Source organism: Solea solea, chromosome 12, assembly GCF_958295425.1.
Source record: "Solea solea chromosome 12, fSolSol10.1, whole genome shotgun sequence".
NCBI classification, from domain to species: Eukaryota; Metazoa; Chordata; class Actinopteri; order Pleuronectiformes; family Soleidae; genus Solea; species Solea solea.
Window position 1 is genome coordinate 21,161,527 of NC_081145.1, and position 15,529 is coordinate 21,177,055.

Sequence of the window (15,529 nt, forward strand, 5' to 3'; positions counted from 1 at the left end):
AGATTGTTTAACAAATGTTTTGGAGAAATTTGCCTTTCCAGTTCAGTTTTCAAATGTGCGGTTAATAAAAACACCTTCTTTGTTCACATAATTGCTGCATTTCAATCCTTTCTTTGCTGAAAACACAACATCCAGGTGCTTGATAGTGAACACCAATGGTGACAGGACTGATTCAATGGCTTTAAAGTCATTGTTTTTAGCTATAGGTAAATGTTAGTCATAGCCTTTGACTAGCATTTGGATTGTTTGATAAAAGGATGAAATTATTAGGAACACAATGCAACAAAAATAACTCATTAATAATGCTGCTATAAATCCAGCCTGTGAGACCTGTTACTTCAGCTAAACATTAAACAACTATTTATCTGCAGCCAAATAAATGTCTGTATCAGTTGTAGTGTAAATGCGATTCCCTAGTGCAACAACAGTTACCTAAAAGTGCACATATCGGATTAACTTATTTGATTTATGTCATCATGTCTCTTACTTTTTGTGCTTGTGGCTTGCTGTTTATTGTGTGTTTATTAAAATATCCATATTAACTGCTCTGTCTGCTTTGTTGTTGTTGTTTTTTTACAGGGCAGCAATCAATGCCTTCGCAGCTCTGCTGTGCACAAGTACGTTTTCATGACTTTCTTCATTTATCAGCAGACCATAATGTACGCATTATCGTCAAAACCATCATTGTCTCTGTGCAACTCATAAGTACTTCTCTCCTCTGGCAGTATTTCCAGCTCTGAAACCATATATTTATTTGATCATTCAGTCAGTGTTATTGCATTTAATGAATAACTACTGTGATATGCTGTAATAATGCATCACCTTACAGGTAGTAAGGTATGATGTTTATTGTGAGGCCAAACGTGATTATTGTAAGATGCCAACCTTTATATGCAGGTGTTTGGCATAACAAATAAGTGTTCAGGTGTTTCGTTTGTTCCTGTGTTTGTTCCTGAAGGGGTCACTGTTGCACTATTGTTTCTAGTCTTGTGGTATTTGAGCTAAGCAAGTGATGAATCTGTCTGGAACTCTGTGAGCCTGCATGTGAATGTGTGCACCAATTTGCACAGTACATCAAGGGGAATATGTTCACTCATAAAGTAGAACATTCAGATGAGCTTGTGTTTCACTTTGATGTATCGTGCAAGTTTTGAGGTGAACATAAAAGCTGTAATTAGACCATTATCAAGTCCTGTTGATAGATTTATACATTTCTCTTTTTACTCCCCCCCCCTTAACCCATTTTATCCCACGTTTGACATCTCACCCACTATAGTGTTTGTCTCAAATGAAGGTCATAGTACTGCTTTTTTGTTTCAAATTTTAACAATAGATAGACTAGACCAAATTGTAACTGTCACGACTCAATGGAGGGGAACACAGCTTTGGTTCAAATAGAAAATAAATTATTTTATGCTCAGTGTTCTGAACCGGTCTGTTGGCAACTAACTTGAATTACAGAGCATGCTCCCCTGCCATCCAGGGGAAGACGTCAGAGGCACTAACACAGCTGCACACATGTTGCATCTCCAGGCCCACCATGCTCTGTCACAAGTTTGAGATCGGCTCCCACGAGTGCAACCCTCTATATAAGACATGGAGAACATCTGACTATGAAATGACTAGACATAGTTTGATAGATATTTCACCTTTTTTTTTCTTCTGCTTGTAAACCAGCCGCAATGACTCCAGCAATTTTATCCCAAAAGTAAATGTACTGATGTTCTCTCTGTTTGTCTCTGTCCTCCCCCACAGAGGCGAATGTTTCTTCAGTGGTGTCTAAGGGTTACGTCTCTGGCTTGTTAAGGCTGTACGAGGACTGGCACAGTAAAGATACCAAACATGCTGCCATAGAAATTCGCCACGCGCTGCTTCGCTGCCTCCATAAAGCCACCCGCATTGCTGGAGGTAGACAGGCCTTTGTTTCCCATGGAGGCCTCAGACTGTTATATCAGACCACACAGGTAAAACCCAAATCATGCATTTCATGCACAGACTGAACAGCTTACAAAAAAATGATATATACAACAAGAACTAATGGCAGGTGTGCATGTCTATGGCCTTTGAATTTGCTATACTGGCAAAACACAGAACAAGAACTTATTAAGCTCTATGACAGAAAAAACATTATAATATTAGCGTCCTCAGTAAAACGGCAGACAGTTGTCACTTTTTGTGTTGTTTAGTGTTGCTGTATTGTTATCCACCAGTCTGTTTACCACCGGTCCTGAGGTCTTCATGGTCTACGTTTTTGTTCCTTTAAGAAAATGCTTTATAGGCACAACACTTTAACTCTGTCTCACAAAGACTGCATTTCCACGGACATTTACTACATTGTTGGATAATGTTTTCATAAAAAATTTACTAAAACTGCCAAACTGCAGTTTGTAAGCAGTTATAAGCACATGTCACTCACTGTGTCCTCAATGTAATGTTGAAATGTACATATGTAGATATATAAAAAATATAGTAGTTTTAATTAGGCTAAAACAAGTTCCTTACAAAATGTAACGGAGAATCCAGTTTTTTAACTTTTAATTCACACTCACTTACAAAATGCAGTTAGTTAAGCATATCTTTCTGTTTGTACAACATAGTCCAACTCAAACTAGAGTTGAATCTCTTAACATGTCACCTCTATATGTTCTTATGTGTGTTCCTTTGACAGACAGGTTTGTTGAGTAAAGGCATGGAGTGTCTGACAGAGCCCTCCGTACAGCTGTTGAGAAAGTGTCTTCCCAAAACGCCTCTACCACTGAAATCAGATCAGTCTGCATACACCTTCCCTCTTCCCGGAAGACCTGCCCTTGATGTGGATGTGGCACCAGGTAAAGTCTTCAAAACTCATCAGAAGAATTCATTAACGTGTCCAAGTCGAGACGGCTCTGCTCTCCTGGCACCAGCACTAAAAGATATGCATAGTGAGGCGTGTCTACTTTGTCTGCTAGACACTCTATCTATCTCTTGTAGTAGCTATTGATTGATTTCTCTCCTAAATGTGGACCTCGAGATTCTTTCCAAAGTTCTGGGTCTCTGTCTCCAGTGACTAATGCCCTCTATCATCCTGTTAGATCAAAGAGGATTTATGTCAGACAGGCAGTCCCCTCACAACAGCAGGTGTCTTTGTAACATTACCCACTTGTTGAGCACTGAATCCCCACAAGTAGTGGAATCCTTGACACCAAAAAAGCTTTTGCCAGTGTTGAAAGGACGGTACCTTTATGAGGTAACAGTTACAGCGACTGTCTGTTCCCCTTTGTTCTTCAGGAACAATTATTACCACTTTTGTTTGCCATTGCGATAGAACCCATGGCTTTCTGGCTGCTCTCTGAGGAATGCTTCTATATTTCACTGTATGCAGATGACCTACTCTTGTACATTTAAAATCCTGGTAGCTCTCTCCATGTGATTTTTAACGTCTTGTACTTTAGTACTTCCCTGTACTTAAGTACAACATTCACATGTCTGTACTTTACTTTGTTATTTATATTTCTAGCAACTTCTGCTCCACTACATTTCACCGAACTATCTTTGTTACTACCAAATAAATTTCTAGTCTTGATGACACTACAGTTTTGTAATTCAACCATTCACATGCTTCAACACTGGGTTAAGTGTCTTGCTCAAGGACACATATAGACTAGCAGAGCCAGGATTTGAACCCACAACCTTATAGATGGAAGAAAACTCACCCTACCGCTGAGTTACCATGGCTCAATCCTAGCTCCTCACTTTTTTAAGACTTTTACTCCTACTTCCCACTTCAGTACATTTTATATCAGAAAACTACTTTTGATACTTAAGTACAGTACATGTCATACACTTTAAGACGTTTACTTAAGTAATATTATAAAAAGTGACTTCAACATTTCTTCCAAAGTAATTTTCTGGTAAGATACTTTTTACTTTTTACTCAAGTATGCCTTTATGGTACTTCATACAAGACTGCTCACTACAAGCACTTTTGATTAGGATGGATGTAAAATGAATGAAGTGATTGCTCACATATTACAAGGGCTACAAATGCCATCCTTTCCCCCCCATCGACTACTTTATTGTCAATGGATTATGATGCGACAATGCAACAAGATAAATCATACTAAGCAAAAGAGTTTGTTGATCCAGGTTAGTTATTTCTTCTGTTCATCTGAAACCACCTTCTATTAAATTATTGTTCTCTAGTTAACACATTTATAAACGTCTGAATATTGCTCATTTAGAGACAAAGTCCCCCTCAGCCAACACACACACACACACACACACCGTTCCTTGAAATTTTCAATTGTGCTTCTCTCTGCTGTGTCCAGATAAGAGCAGTGAGGAGAGTGATGATGAATATGCTGATAACCAAGAGGCAGAGAACAGAGATTATGTGAGTCTGTGTGTGTGTGTGTGTGTGTGTGTGTGTGTGTACTGTGTACAATGTTTTTGAATCTGTGTCTAATATCAGTGTTGTCAGTCATCAGGTCCAGTGTTGATCTAGTGAGCAGATGTTTTTATGTTTTATTTTTAGCACTCATTCCTGTTTTCATTCTATGTGATCACGCTGTTTACATTTCACTCCTTTTAATTCACATACAGTAACCTTCACCTTCATAATCACACTTGCTAACAAGAACTCATCAGGACTCAACATACTTTTTCCTCACAGTCCGCATTATTAACGTGCTTCTCAGCTACACAGTTCATCTCACCTCCAAAACTCTTTCTCACCGACATCATCATCATCATCATCATCATCATATGTCTCAAAATGAGCTCATTCATCCACAACACTGCCAACAAATACTGTCACGGTGAGGACACTAAACTACAACATACAAACAACAGAGACATTACATAAAAGACAGTTTATCTTTTAAGTTTTCCAGATAATTCTAGCATAGAATAAGATCTCTGCACTTTATTTAGTCTACTTAATTATTACTGTATGTTGTATTTCGTAACAACAATAAATCAGCAAAGCAACAATTCAATTACATTTATGTTTTTTATGTCTTTTCACAGTGATTTACACTATTTTAAAAAGTTTGAATAAAAAAAAAAAAGAAGTAAAATCACTAAATTCCAGGAGTAGAATAAACATGTATAATTCATATTTTCTATAGATTTCAGTGTGGCTGCAGCAGAAATGCACAGTCCCCCCCCCCATCATTCTGTTTCACTTGTGTTTTTAACAGTTTGAACAAAGTGTGTTAGTGTTTAAAAAAAAAAGAAAGAAAAAAAAACAGCAGAATTATAGTGTTTTACAGGTGGTGGACTCTGAGAAAGATTTCATGAATTGTGGTAACCGTGGTCACTGAATGCATTTTTTGGTCGACACAGTGAAAAGTGATTCACAATTTACTCCACATAGACTTTGGGTTTTACTGACAATGTGAAGCATTTTCAGAATGTGTCTTCAGTTCTTCAATGCTTGTTTGCAATTGAAAAAAAACAAAACAAAACTGTATATGTGTGTGTGTCTGTCTGTTCTTTTACGCAGGATGAAGACTTGGAGACCGACCTGAACATACTTTGTCATCGTCCAGACCCGGATAGACCTAAAGGGCTGCTGCAACAGTATGGACGCCTCTGTCCTGAACTCTCACACGACTTTGAGGTCTGAATATTCATCTACTGCATTATAAATGTTGAAAAGTTGGTTTAGCAAAAAAATAGCACTGGATATCAGAGCTGCTTGTTTGTGTCACAGTATGTATTGCATTACATTTCGGTAGCCATGGTTGGCTGTTTAGATTAGAGCAGCCACACTGCCCACTGGTCAGATTCATCATTCATGTGTATTTTAAGAGGTAGTAACTAATTAATTAATTAATGGCAGTCACTGGAGCAAAAGAGGATGATGGGGTGAATGATGGGAATTCAAGTTGTGGTTCGACATGAACACTATTTTTTATAAAGTTATGAGGAGTGGTGGATCATTTAAACATGTAGTAGCAACATGTGGAGAGAATCTTGGGGTGCATCAGTTTATCTTTTCTTGATTGTGAGAACCTGAGGGACACCACAAATTATTGTACTTATGTTTTCTCTTCTTTGCCTGGGGGCAATAACGGTGAGACTTGAAGCCTCGCAATGGACCCACCCCTTCCCTTTATTACACTTGCTAACTCCCTGCACAATAATTTGGATGAATTACATACAAATTGCAAGCACATCACACCAGTGATCTGCCTCACAGAATCCTGGCTAAAGAACATGATCATGAACAGAGAGCTCTCTCTGGATGGATGTGAAACAGACTGGACCAAGACAACTGATCTGTCAGAAAACACATGGGATGGGTGTATGGAGCAGGATCTGATTGGCTGGCTCAAGTCTTTGTTTATGTTTCAATATTGTGTGTCAGAGACCATAGTGTACGCTCACTGTATTGAGTGTGCACCTGTTCTTATCCTAGGGGATTTTATTGGCCGTGAGCTAAATAAAACACTCCCAGTTTATCAGCAACATGTCACATGCACCACCAAGGGACACAAAACAGTCGACCTTTGCTAAGGCTATTTAAAGAGCGCATGTAAAAACACCACCTCTTAGCCAACCACAATGTTCTTCATCTCATTCCTCCATTCTGCACTTAACTGGCGATGATTGTTCCCACTGTAAAGTTGTTAAGCAACAAAAACCCAGAAACTAACCGTGAATTAAAAAAAAAAAAAAGCAGAAAACCCAGGAAAGATAACTGAAACACAACTCAAAATAACATCAAATATCATGAAAATAAATAAAAGCACCCAAGGGAGTGTATAGGAACAGGGTTTCCTGCAGTGGCTACTGGAAAACCCCTTATATTTAAAAGCAGCTCATCAGAAAATTATGTTACAAACAAGTTAAAGTCACCTATGACAATATTAATAGAGTAAAAGTTTCAAAGTAGTTCATATTTGCTGTACTTGTATGTACAGTCATTTATTATAGGCATTGTGGATAACTTGGGAGCAACATGGCTGTCCTTTCCCCAACCCCCAATAAACCACCAGCAACAAGCATGGTATCTGTTGGCAATAAGTGGTTCAAGGGAAGGCCATTGTTGCTGAAAATGACCTCTTATCCTGGAACCAGTGGTTGCCACTCGCACATGGTAGCCAAATAGTTACAACACTGAGGAAAAAAGATGACAAAACAAAGTTTGGTTTTTTATTTTGTTTCTATGTTTTTATGTTTATGTTTGCTGAAGCATGACATGTCTGTGAGCTAATCACATGACTGCCAAACAACTTGTGTGTCTCCCAGGAATTGGTTCTGAGTTCAAAGCCAGAGAAGAGCTCGCCATCACCATCATCGTCATCATCGTCATCAACATCATCAGATGAGGAAACCGTGCTGCAAAGCACTTTCTCTGCTAACTTGTCCAGGAAGGACAGGAAGAAGAGCAACTTCAGCAGTGATTCATCCACCTCTTCTTCATCTCACTCAGAGACAGAGGGAAAAACACCAGGTCATACATAGGACACACACAATCTAATACCTATGCTAACACTGAGACACAAAGAGGATAACTGTTTTTCCTGTGTAAGAAGTTAGTGCTACAGTACATAATGTTTGGAGTGTTAAACTTCAACTGGATGTTATTTTTCAACAGCTCTTTACGTTCCTCAAAGCAGCAAAGGCATCACAGAGCTCCTTAGAGCTAGAGTAGGCATAATAACTTCTCCGCATGCATTAAATCAAGTGATCGGAGTGAGAATTAGACATATGCCCCTCCTGTGGGCTGTGTTTACCACCTTGGACAAATCTGGCCTATGACAGGTGGAAAGTGACAGGTGTCATTGGAAGTTGGAAAAGAGAGGGCACGTCCTGCATTTAAAATACAGCTGATGAATGAGTCATGAGGAGGAAGAACGCGTCCTAATCATTTTTGATCAGATCTTGAAATCATGAACAATGAGATGTATTATTACTTGTCTCTCAAAGTTTCTCAAACTCTGCCATTTCTGTCCTGACAGAGAGACATACAGGTTACTCACGCACACAGCTGCATACAAAATACATTCTCTTGGTTTTCATCATCACTCTCTCATTCTCCTCCTCTTTTTGAGGATGGAAACATTTGAAATGTCCTGTCCTTTTCCTTTCTCTCCAGCCACTGCCCAGTTAGAAGCCTGTGATTTCCACAGTCACAGCAGCATCTTAGCCTGCAGGACCATGGTTCCAGATGTTAGGTTTGTATGTGGTTATCATTGAACTTACACAGCTCGTTAGGGAGGGGGAAGCAACATAATTAACCAGATGTAGAAAGGTAGTTCAAAAATTAAATATTTCTTAACAAGGAGGCAAATCTGTATTTAACACAACACCAAAGAACAGGAGGAACTAAGGGAGGAGGATGCTATTCAAAATGAAATGTTGCAGGAAACTAAACTTAAATACAAAACAATAGCATTCCTAAGTCTGTCCTGGCTAGACAACCCAGGCCAAACGAAAAGGCTAACAATCAGCACTAATCCCCAATATTAAAGTCTTTCTCTGAGTCAGTCAAACCACACAGAGGCACACAACAACAACCATGAACCAAGTGACACAAGGTCTCAACGGCTGGTATATATACAGGTGTGCTGATGAGGTGATGAAGGAGGATTGGTCAGGTGAGCTGGAAGTGGGGCAAACCAATCACGGTGGTAGAAAGGCGGGTTGACCGAGGGACGCAGATGGTGGAAGAGAGGCACGAAGGCAGGAAACAGGAGCACCAATAGGGAAGGAGGGACAGCACACAGCAATCTGCATTCCCCCCCCCCCCCGAAAAAAAAAAACCCACAGTGGACGCATCATTGTTTGTATGTTTGAGTTTCAGGCAAAATCAGCAGACTGCAGAGCAAGAGCGCATTCATATAGTCTCATACATCTTGTCTCTTAATTGTGTTTCTTTTAAAGAATTTGCAGGCCCAACTGCAACCTTTGTTCTAGAAAAAAAGTTTACATTTTTCTGCATAGTTTCATTATCATCCAAGAGATCAATCACAAAGCATCGAAGACTCATTTTTTTTTAACTCCCCCTGGGGTTTATGTCACACAACCACAGCCTCAGGCTCTGTGCTTTAGCAGTAGTGTCACACACCCGTCTCATCACTGTGAGCTTTTCGAATGTTTTCTGATTCCATTTCTAATGTTTTCTTGTTTTCTCACAGGGGAGACACCCCTGTAGGTCTGGGAGGAAAAGAGCCGGTTGATGAGGAGGAGGAAGAAGACGAAGAATTCCGCCATTGTCCCATAATAGACAGGTTATTGAAGAGACACGGAGCCTGTATTTCGCACCATGACCCCAAGCTGTACCGAGCTGCAGCTGCCAAAACCAAGTCGATTCCAGAGTTCAGCATCCTGGCTTTCCCTGATTTCTGGGGTCACCTCCCTCCCCCAGGAAATGAACGCATGGCCCCTCGCAACCCCAACACACAAAGGTAAGCCATGCTCATTTCACACTTCAGGACATTTAAAATTGTTTTGAATAAACCCTGGTAATAAGTTTTGATAAAGGACACTGTAGACAAAATGCACCACTTCAAGTTACAACCCCTCCCGTCCAGCACCGTCCAGCAAATGCTGAATAGTTATGGTACATGTTAGGTTTTCACCTGCTTGACCCTGATCATGGAATTCAGTTTGGAATGTTACATGAAAAGTATTATAAATCGAGGCCCAGGTTTTTATGATCTGTCCTTTAACTCAGAAGCCCCCAACCTTTTTATGTGCCACGGACCAGTTTCATGTAAACAATATTTTCACGGACTGGTATAGAAACAACTAAAAACAAGGTGTGTAATAATGCAACTCACCATGCTGTTGAATTAGTGTGAGCCCTGAGCTTGTTTCAGGAGGTGCCATAGCCTCATTTGCAAGCCTGTTGCTACATATTTTGCAGAGCAGGCTTGGTGCGTGAGAATCACCTGTAGCAACAAACCCATATTTTAAGTAGGAATCCTGATATTTTAAATTAAATTAAATTAAATTAAATTAAATTAAATTAAATTAAATTAAATTAAATTAAATTAAATTAAATTAAATTAAATTAAAGTGGAAGGCTCTTCTTCTTCTTCTTCTGGGCCCGTTTCCCTTTCCAAAGAAGCTCTCCAAAGACGTTTTTTCTTATAATCTTTCTTATTATTTCTCTCAGACAGAAAGTGTTCAACGATATCCAGCGTTTCTTGAATGCTGCTGACATCATTAATCAAGTTGTCTACGACCTAGAGGACAGCAGGTAGATAAAGAGCACATTCATATACAAACACAACACTGCTGTTTAGTGAATTATCAAGATGAGCTTCAAGTTGAAATAGTGTGATAATGAACATTTATTATCAGTGTTTAATTGGAATGAAATGTTGTATCCTGAACTTTGTGTGGTATGTCTCTGTTTCCCTGTCAGTCTTCAGTGTCCATCTGATTCTTTGAGGTTTTTCTCAAAGTTTGAGTGTGGGAACTTGAGGAAGGCAGTTCAAATCCGCAGGTACGGAGACACAAAAACACACGATGAACACGAGCTGAACAAAGACAGCGAGAGGCAACAATGTCATTGTTGGGCTGCAAAGGCCAGTGACAGTGTTGGGCAACAAGTTCACTTTATAAACAGATATAACTGAGCCTCAAGAGTGTTGATTACAGGTTACACCACAGAAAATGATAAATGCTGCAGAGATCAGAGTTAAGAAAACAATTGGCTTGCAGCTCAGTGAAGATACAAAACAAGTGATGAGACACATTATCATGTATCATCAAAGAGGAATCATGCCAAGCATCCTGACCCGATGCTTGGATCCACCTTAACTGGCTCCATTCACAGTGAAAGAGCTGCATTTCTAATCTATGACCTATATGGACTCGGCTAAACCCAGTCACTCTACAGAGGAAACTTATTTTGGCCACTTGTAATGAAACATGCAGTAAAGAACTGATTGAGATTGAGATACTTTTGAAACGGGACTTAGATATAAAAGCCAATGTTGTTGGGAAATATTGGTCAATAACAACATTAAAGCTCTTTTTTTTTTTAATTAAAATCTTGTCTTCTCTTGTCTTGTCTTCTCTTCTGTAGATATGAATATGACCTCATATTGAACTCCGATGCCAACTGTTCCCAACACAGCCAGTGGTTCTACTTTGAAGTCAGTAATATGGTAGCTGACGTTCCCTACCGTTTCAATGTCATCAACTGTGAGAAATGCAACAGTCAGTTCAACTATGGTGAGTGTGTGTTTGCGTGTGTGCGCTCAAATTTGCAATTTTTTATTTAATTCACACATGTATTGTAAATGACTCAGTAACCCATTATATTTGATTTGAACAAACCTATAAATACTTCAGTTTCTGTTAGTGAGACAATTTAATCAAAAATAATGTAGCTCTGTATTTAGGCTAATATAGTTTGCTATCACTGATCTAAAGTGTTTGCTTACTGAGCTCATTCTCAGGGCTCTGATAATAAATATGGGCCAAACTTTTGCAGGATGCAGGGAGGGGTGTGGGGTGGTTGGGTGCTTTTCTAGTAGTGTGTATGTAGCACTGGGGCAGTTCACAGCTGCATAGCTGACATAGTCTCATTTTGAAAAAACATGCGCTTGGCAACGGATGCACATTGCAGCGGCATTGCTCTCAGTTGCGCATGCGTCCAACGCATGGCTCCATGCAAAATAATGTATTTGTGCACGCATAAGACGCTGCATGAGAACAGCCCCTTGGGAGCTTTTTAACAAGATAACACAACACAGACTAATTATAAGTACCTCATACTTATAACCTTTGAGGCTGTTTAGGACCAGTGTCAGATCAGTGCAGTATAATGTACAGTACCATTCATAGAAAAGAGTTAATAAATGTAAATGTGTGTGATCACCTCGGACTGTGTGTGCGTGTATGTGTGTGTGTCAGGTTAAGGTCAGTATGAAAACACACATAATCACATTTGTTGTCAGAAGACCAGCACAGGCCGAGGTGAACACACTCTGAGAACACATCAACAACTGACTTGACAACATGTTTGTTCCTGTGGCTGACGGTTAATCTGTGCATGTGTGTGTATGTATGCGTGTGTGTGTGTGTGTGTATTTGTGTGTGTGTGTGTGTGTGTGTGTGTACTGCAGGAATGCAGCCGGTGCTGTACTCAGTAAGAGAAGCTCTGGAAGGTAACCCACACTGGGTGAGGACTGGAACTGAAATTTGTTATTACAGGTATGATTGAAAATATAATAAATCAAATATATAAATAAAAAAACCATCAGTTTTAGACTTTATACTGTTTTTTTTTTTTACCAAGATCCTGAGTTCAGACTGAAACTTGTCCACAAGAGCGCTGCATATTTGTGGTTTGCATTAATGTTTAGTGACAACATTTAGTCCTTCCGTATTTCTTTCCTTATTCCATAAGGTATCCAGAATTTCACTTATCATGAATAGTTTCAGTTTAAACCTCCCTCTGTTAGAATACAGACATGCAAATCAAGCCTTCCGTATGACCGGCCCTGGTCTTGGAACAGTCTTCAGTCCACACTCAAACATGAAATCCTTGTCTCTTTACATTGTTTCAAACGTAGGGTAAAGGGAGCAGTTACTGCTATAGCTGCAGATGCTTTAATAATTGATAAATTAATGTTTGCTTCCTTGTGTTATGTTCTTCAGTTCTACTCTAAATATTTGTACCTATTGTTGTCTAATGTTATTTGTCCAATTGCATGTACAGTACATCGCTTGTTGTTCGACCTTCTGTATTAAGATTTCAGTCTTAATAGGAAACTTCTTAGTGAAATAAATGTTACATGAATAAAATGAATAAAGAAAGGTGTGCTACATAATATTGATTCACCGACACAAACCCATACAAGACAGTACAACAAGGTTTGAGTGAGAAGTGATGTCTGAGACCAAATGCTCCACTACTGAGAGCTCAGTTGGAGACCACATGGACCTTCTATACATAACTCCCATTATGTTGTCTTTCCTCTATGCTCCTCCCCCCTGAAGAAACCACTATTGTCCTGCTCAGGACGGAAGTAGAGCGACCTTTTATACTCTGACCTTCACCGTCACCTTCAAACACAATGAGGACGTGTGCTACCTGGCCTACCATTATCCCTACACATACTCTGCTCTGAAGGTACTGACCCGATCTTTCCACCCATCTATGAATATAGAAGATGAAGATGCTTTCAAAGATATTCCACAATTAAATATGTTAAAAAGACAGTTATTTTGAGTTTTATCTCTAACAGAACGACTGTATTACTTATACAATCTAAGGACTGCTTCATAGTCCCATACAACTGAATTGTTGTGTATATAAACATATATACATATATATAATTAACGTCAATAAAATGCAACTGAATAAAACTACAGAGCCTAAAATGACATGGGGCCTACTTTAAAGCATGTAATTAATTTCAATATAATATTGTTATTATTATTGTTATTGTTGTTATTATTATGATTGTTATTACTACTAATTATATAAATGTGAACATGTTGGCTCTCCTGTTTTTTTCTTGAATACTTCTGTCATACCGTGTATATACTTGTCATGCAGCATTTTTATTTAATTTTTGTTTGGCCTCAACACATCTGTACGGATTCATTTTTACAGATTTAGAATTTTAAATTTTTTAAATTTAAATTTCCTAGTGACCCTTTGGAAGTCAGTCTTTGGGTTGGAAACAACTTAGTTTTCTGTCTATAAAGCAGTTAAACAATTTTTGTTTTGAAAATGTGTTGAGGAAAGAGCCAAGATTTTGTCAGCAGGCTCAGCATTTAGACTGGCCAGTCCAGTAGTGCCCTCTGCTGGAGTTGAAGTAGATTGCAAGCACGTTTCTAAAAAGAGCTCCAAACATCAATTCTTCCCACTAAAAGGAGAGGAGTTACAATGACGTTTGGGTACAAATGATGCCTGGTAGCTGCAGACAGATGGGCATGATGGCAGATGGATAGAATCATTAAAATGGTAGACCAGTGCGTCCACACTGAAACTGACTGAAACTGCCAAGAAAAAAACAACAACAAATAAATGGAGAAAAATCAAATCAAAAGTAGTAGTATCCTTCTCTTCTGTCACTTTGTTCAGCTTAGAATCTTAAACCTCATAATAAAACTCATATTGGACATTTATTCTCAAGAAAAAGATAATACAAACTCATTATGTTAATGTTATCTTAAAGTACATAGTTGGGTAAAGCTTTATGTTAACTTAACATAATGTAACGTCTACTACATGTCCTAGTTTTCGGTTGTAATTATGTATAGTGCACAAATTATAACTCATAAATGTATTTTTTTCCCCACCCAACAGGCTCATTTGAAGGTGCTGCAGAAATCCGTGGATCCTTCCAAGGTGTTCTTCCGGCAGCAGAGTCTTTGCAACACGTTAGCTGGAAACCCGTGTCCACTGGTCACCATCACTGCCTGTCCTGCCAGCAGAGCCTGGAAAGACATGCACCAGCTACGTGAGTTATGCTCGCTCTCTGTCTATGTGTCTATGTGTGTGTGTGTGTGTATTTGTTCCCTTGACAGCATATCCACATTAGCATGACAGTAATAACATTATTTCTTGCTACTGTAGCTGCTGTTACTTCCCAGACATTGTCTGTATGACATTTCATCTCACTGTTGTACACTACAACAAAAAAAACATGATTATTATTACTATTATTAGCAGTTTTGTGATGGATTGTCCTACTCAAGTAGTTTTTTCTCATTTGCAGTGTGTTCCTTAAATGAATGGAAATGAAAAACCAACTGGCCGCTTACAAAGTAAATGCTGTCCATAAAATATCGTAATGTGTGTATCATTTTATTGAAAATGACCCTTGTTGTAAGGATGTTTTTCTTATATCAGCTTCATTTTGCATACCCAGTGCAATTGGTTCTCGTAGGAATATTTTGTGACACTCAGTTCATAGCTCCAGTACGTTGTGCTCATTCAACCATTTTTCTATGTAAATCATGTGATCATTTGGAATGATGTGACGGAAAGTTGGTCTTAAATATGAGCGAGCTGTCAGTAGCTGACAGTGCAGTACCTGCTTCACACTGTGCTCAAATGCTCACTGTAATCACTGAAACTTAGAAATGAGCCCTGCATCATATTATAATTATCACTCATTACCTCTGGTAACTGACATAATTAGCCAGCTGTAACCATCGCTGATAGACCTAATAGAGTGTTGTGATGGGTTTGGAGGACACTATCAGCACAGCTTCGATGAAAGACCCGATCAGTATAATTGAATGATGATGGGCATTCAGAGAGCACAGGAAATGTAAACAACTCCCGGATTACAATACAGAGACAGCATAGTGAGTGCTGACTGACAGTATTCTTGAGTCTATTTTTCCACTGAGTAAACGTTGTTCTATTTATTGTTTTGGAGAGAATAACGTACTTCCTTTGCGCCGCACACAGAATTTAACCACTAATCTCACCTAAGGTAAATCAAGTCATCTGAGAGAAAAAAATAAGCTGGCCTCTGTATATATAGCGTTGGAAAAGTCTGGCCTGTGACTGGATGAACTGACCAATCACAACACAGTTCCGACAGCGGGGGTGCCT

The 15,529-nt window shown here is 39.0% G+C and overlaps 1 protein-coding gene across 3 annotated transcripts in view; it reads left to right on the forward strand.

Moving 5' to 3' along the window:
* Positions 1 to 15,529, forward strand: part of LOC131470425 (cytosolic carboxypeptidase 4) — a 34,991-nt gene that overhangs the window by 12,980 nt on the left and 6,482 nt on the right. For all 3 annotated transcript variants that reach the window (XM_058646239.1, XM_058646242.1, XM_058646240.1), the window contains exons 7-20: positions 580 to 617; positions 1,756 to 1,964; positions 2,669 to 2,828; positions 4,308 to 4,372; positions 5,486 to 5,602; positions 7,237 to 7,441; positions 8,087 to 8,165; positions 9,129 to 9,398; positions 10,112 to 10,195; positions 10,364 to 10,444; positions 11,030 to 11,178; positions 12,075 to 12,162; positions 12,952 to 13,084; positions 14,270 to 14,423. In XM_058646239.1, the coding sequence (XP_058502222.1) occupies positions 580 to 617; positions 1,756 to 1,964; positions 2,669 to 2,828; positions 4,308 to 4,372; positions 5,486 to 5,602; positions 7,237 to 7,441; positions 8,087 to 8,165; positions 9,129 to 9,398; positions 10,112 to 10,195; positions 10,364 to 10,444; positions 11,030 to 11,178; positions 12,075 to 12,162; positions 12,952 to 13,084; positions 14,270 to 14,423 (1,832 nt within the window). The remainder of the gene's footprint in view (positions 1 to 579; positions 618 to 1,755; positions 1,965 to 2,668; positions 2,829 to 4,307; positions 4,373 to 5,485; positions 5,603 to 7,236; positions 7,442 to 8,086; positions 8,166 to 9,128; positions 9,399 to 10,111; positions 10,196 to 10,363; positions 10,445 to 11,029; positions 11,179 to 12,074; positions 12,163 to 12,951; positions 13,085 to 14,269; positions 14,424 to 15,529) is intronic.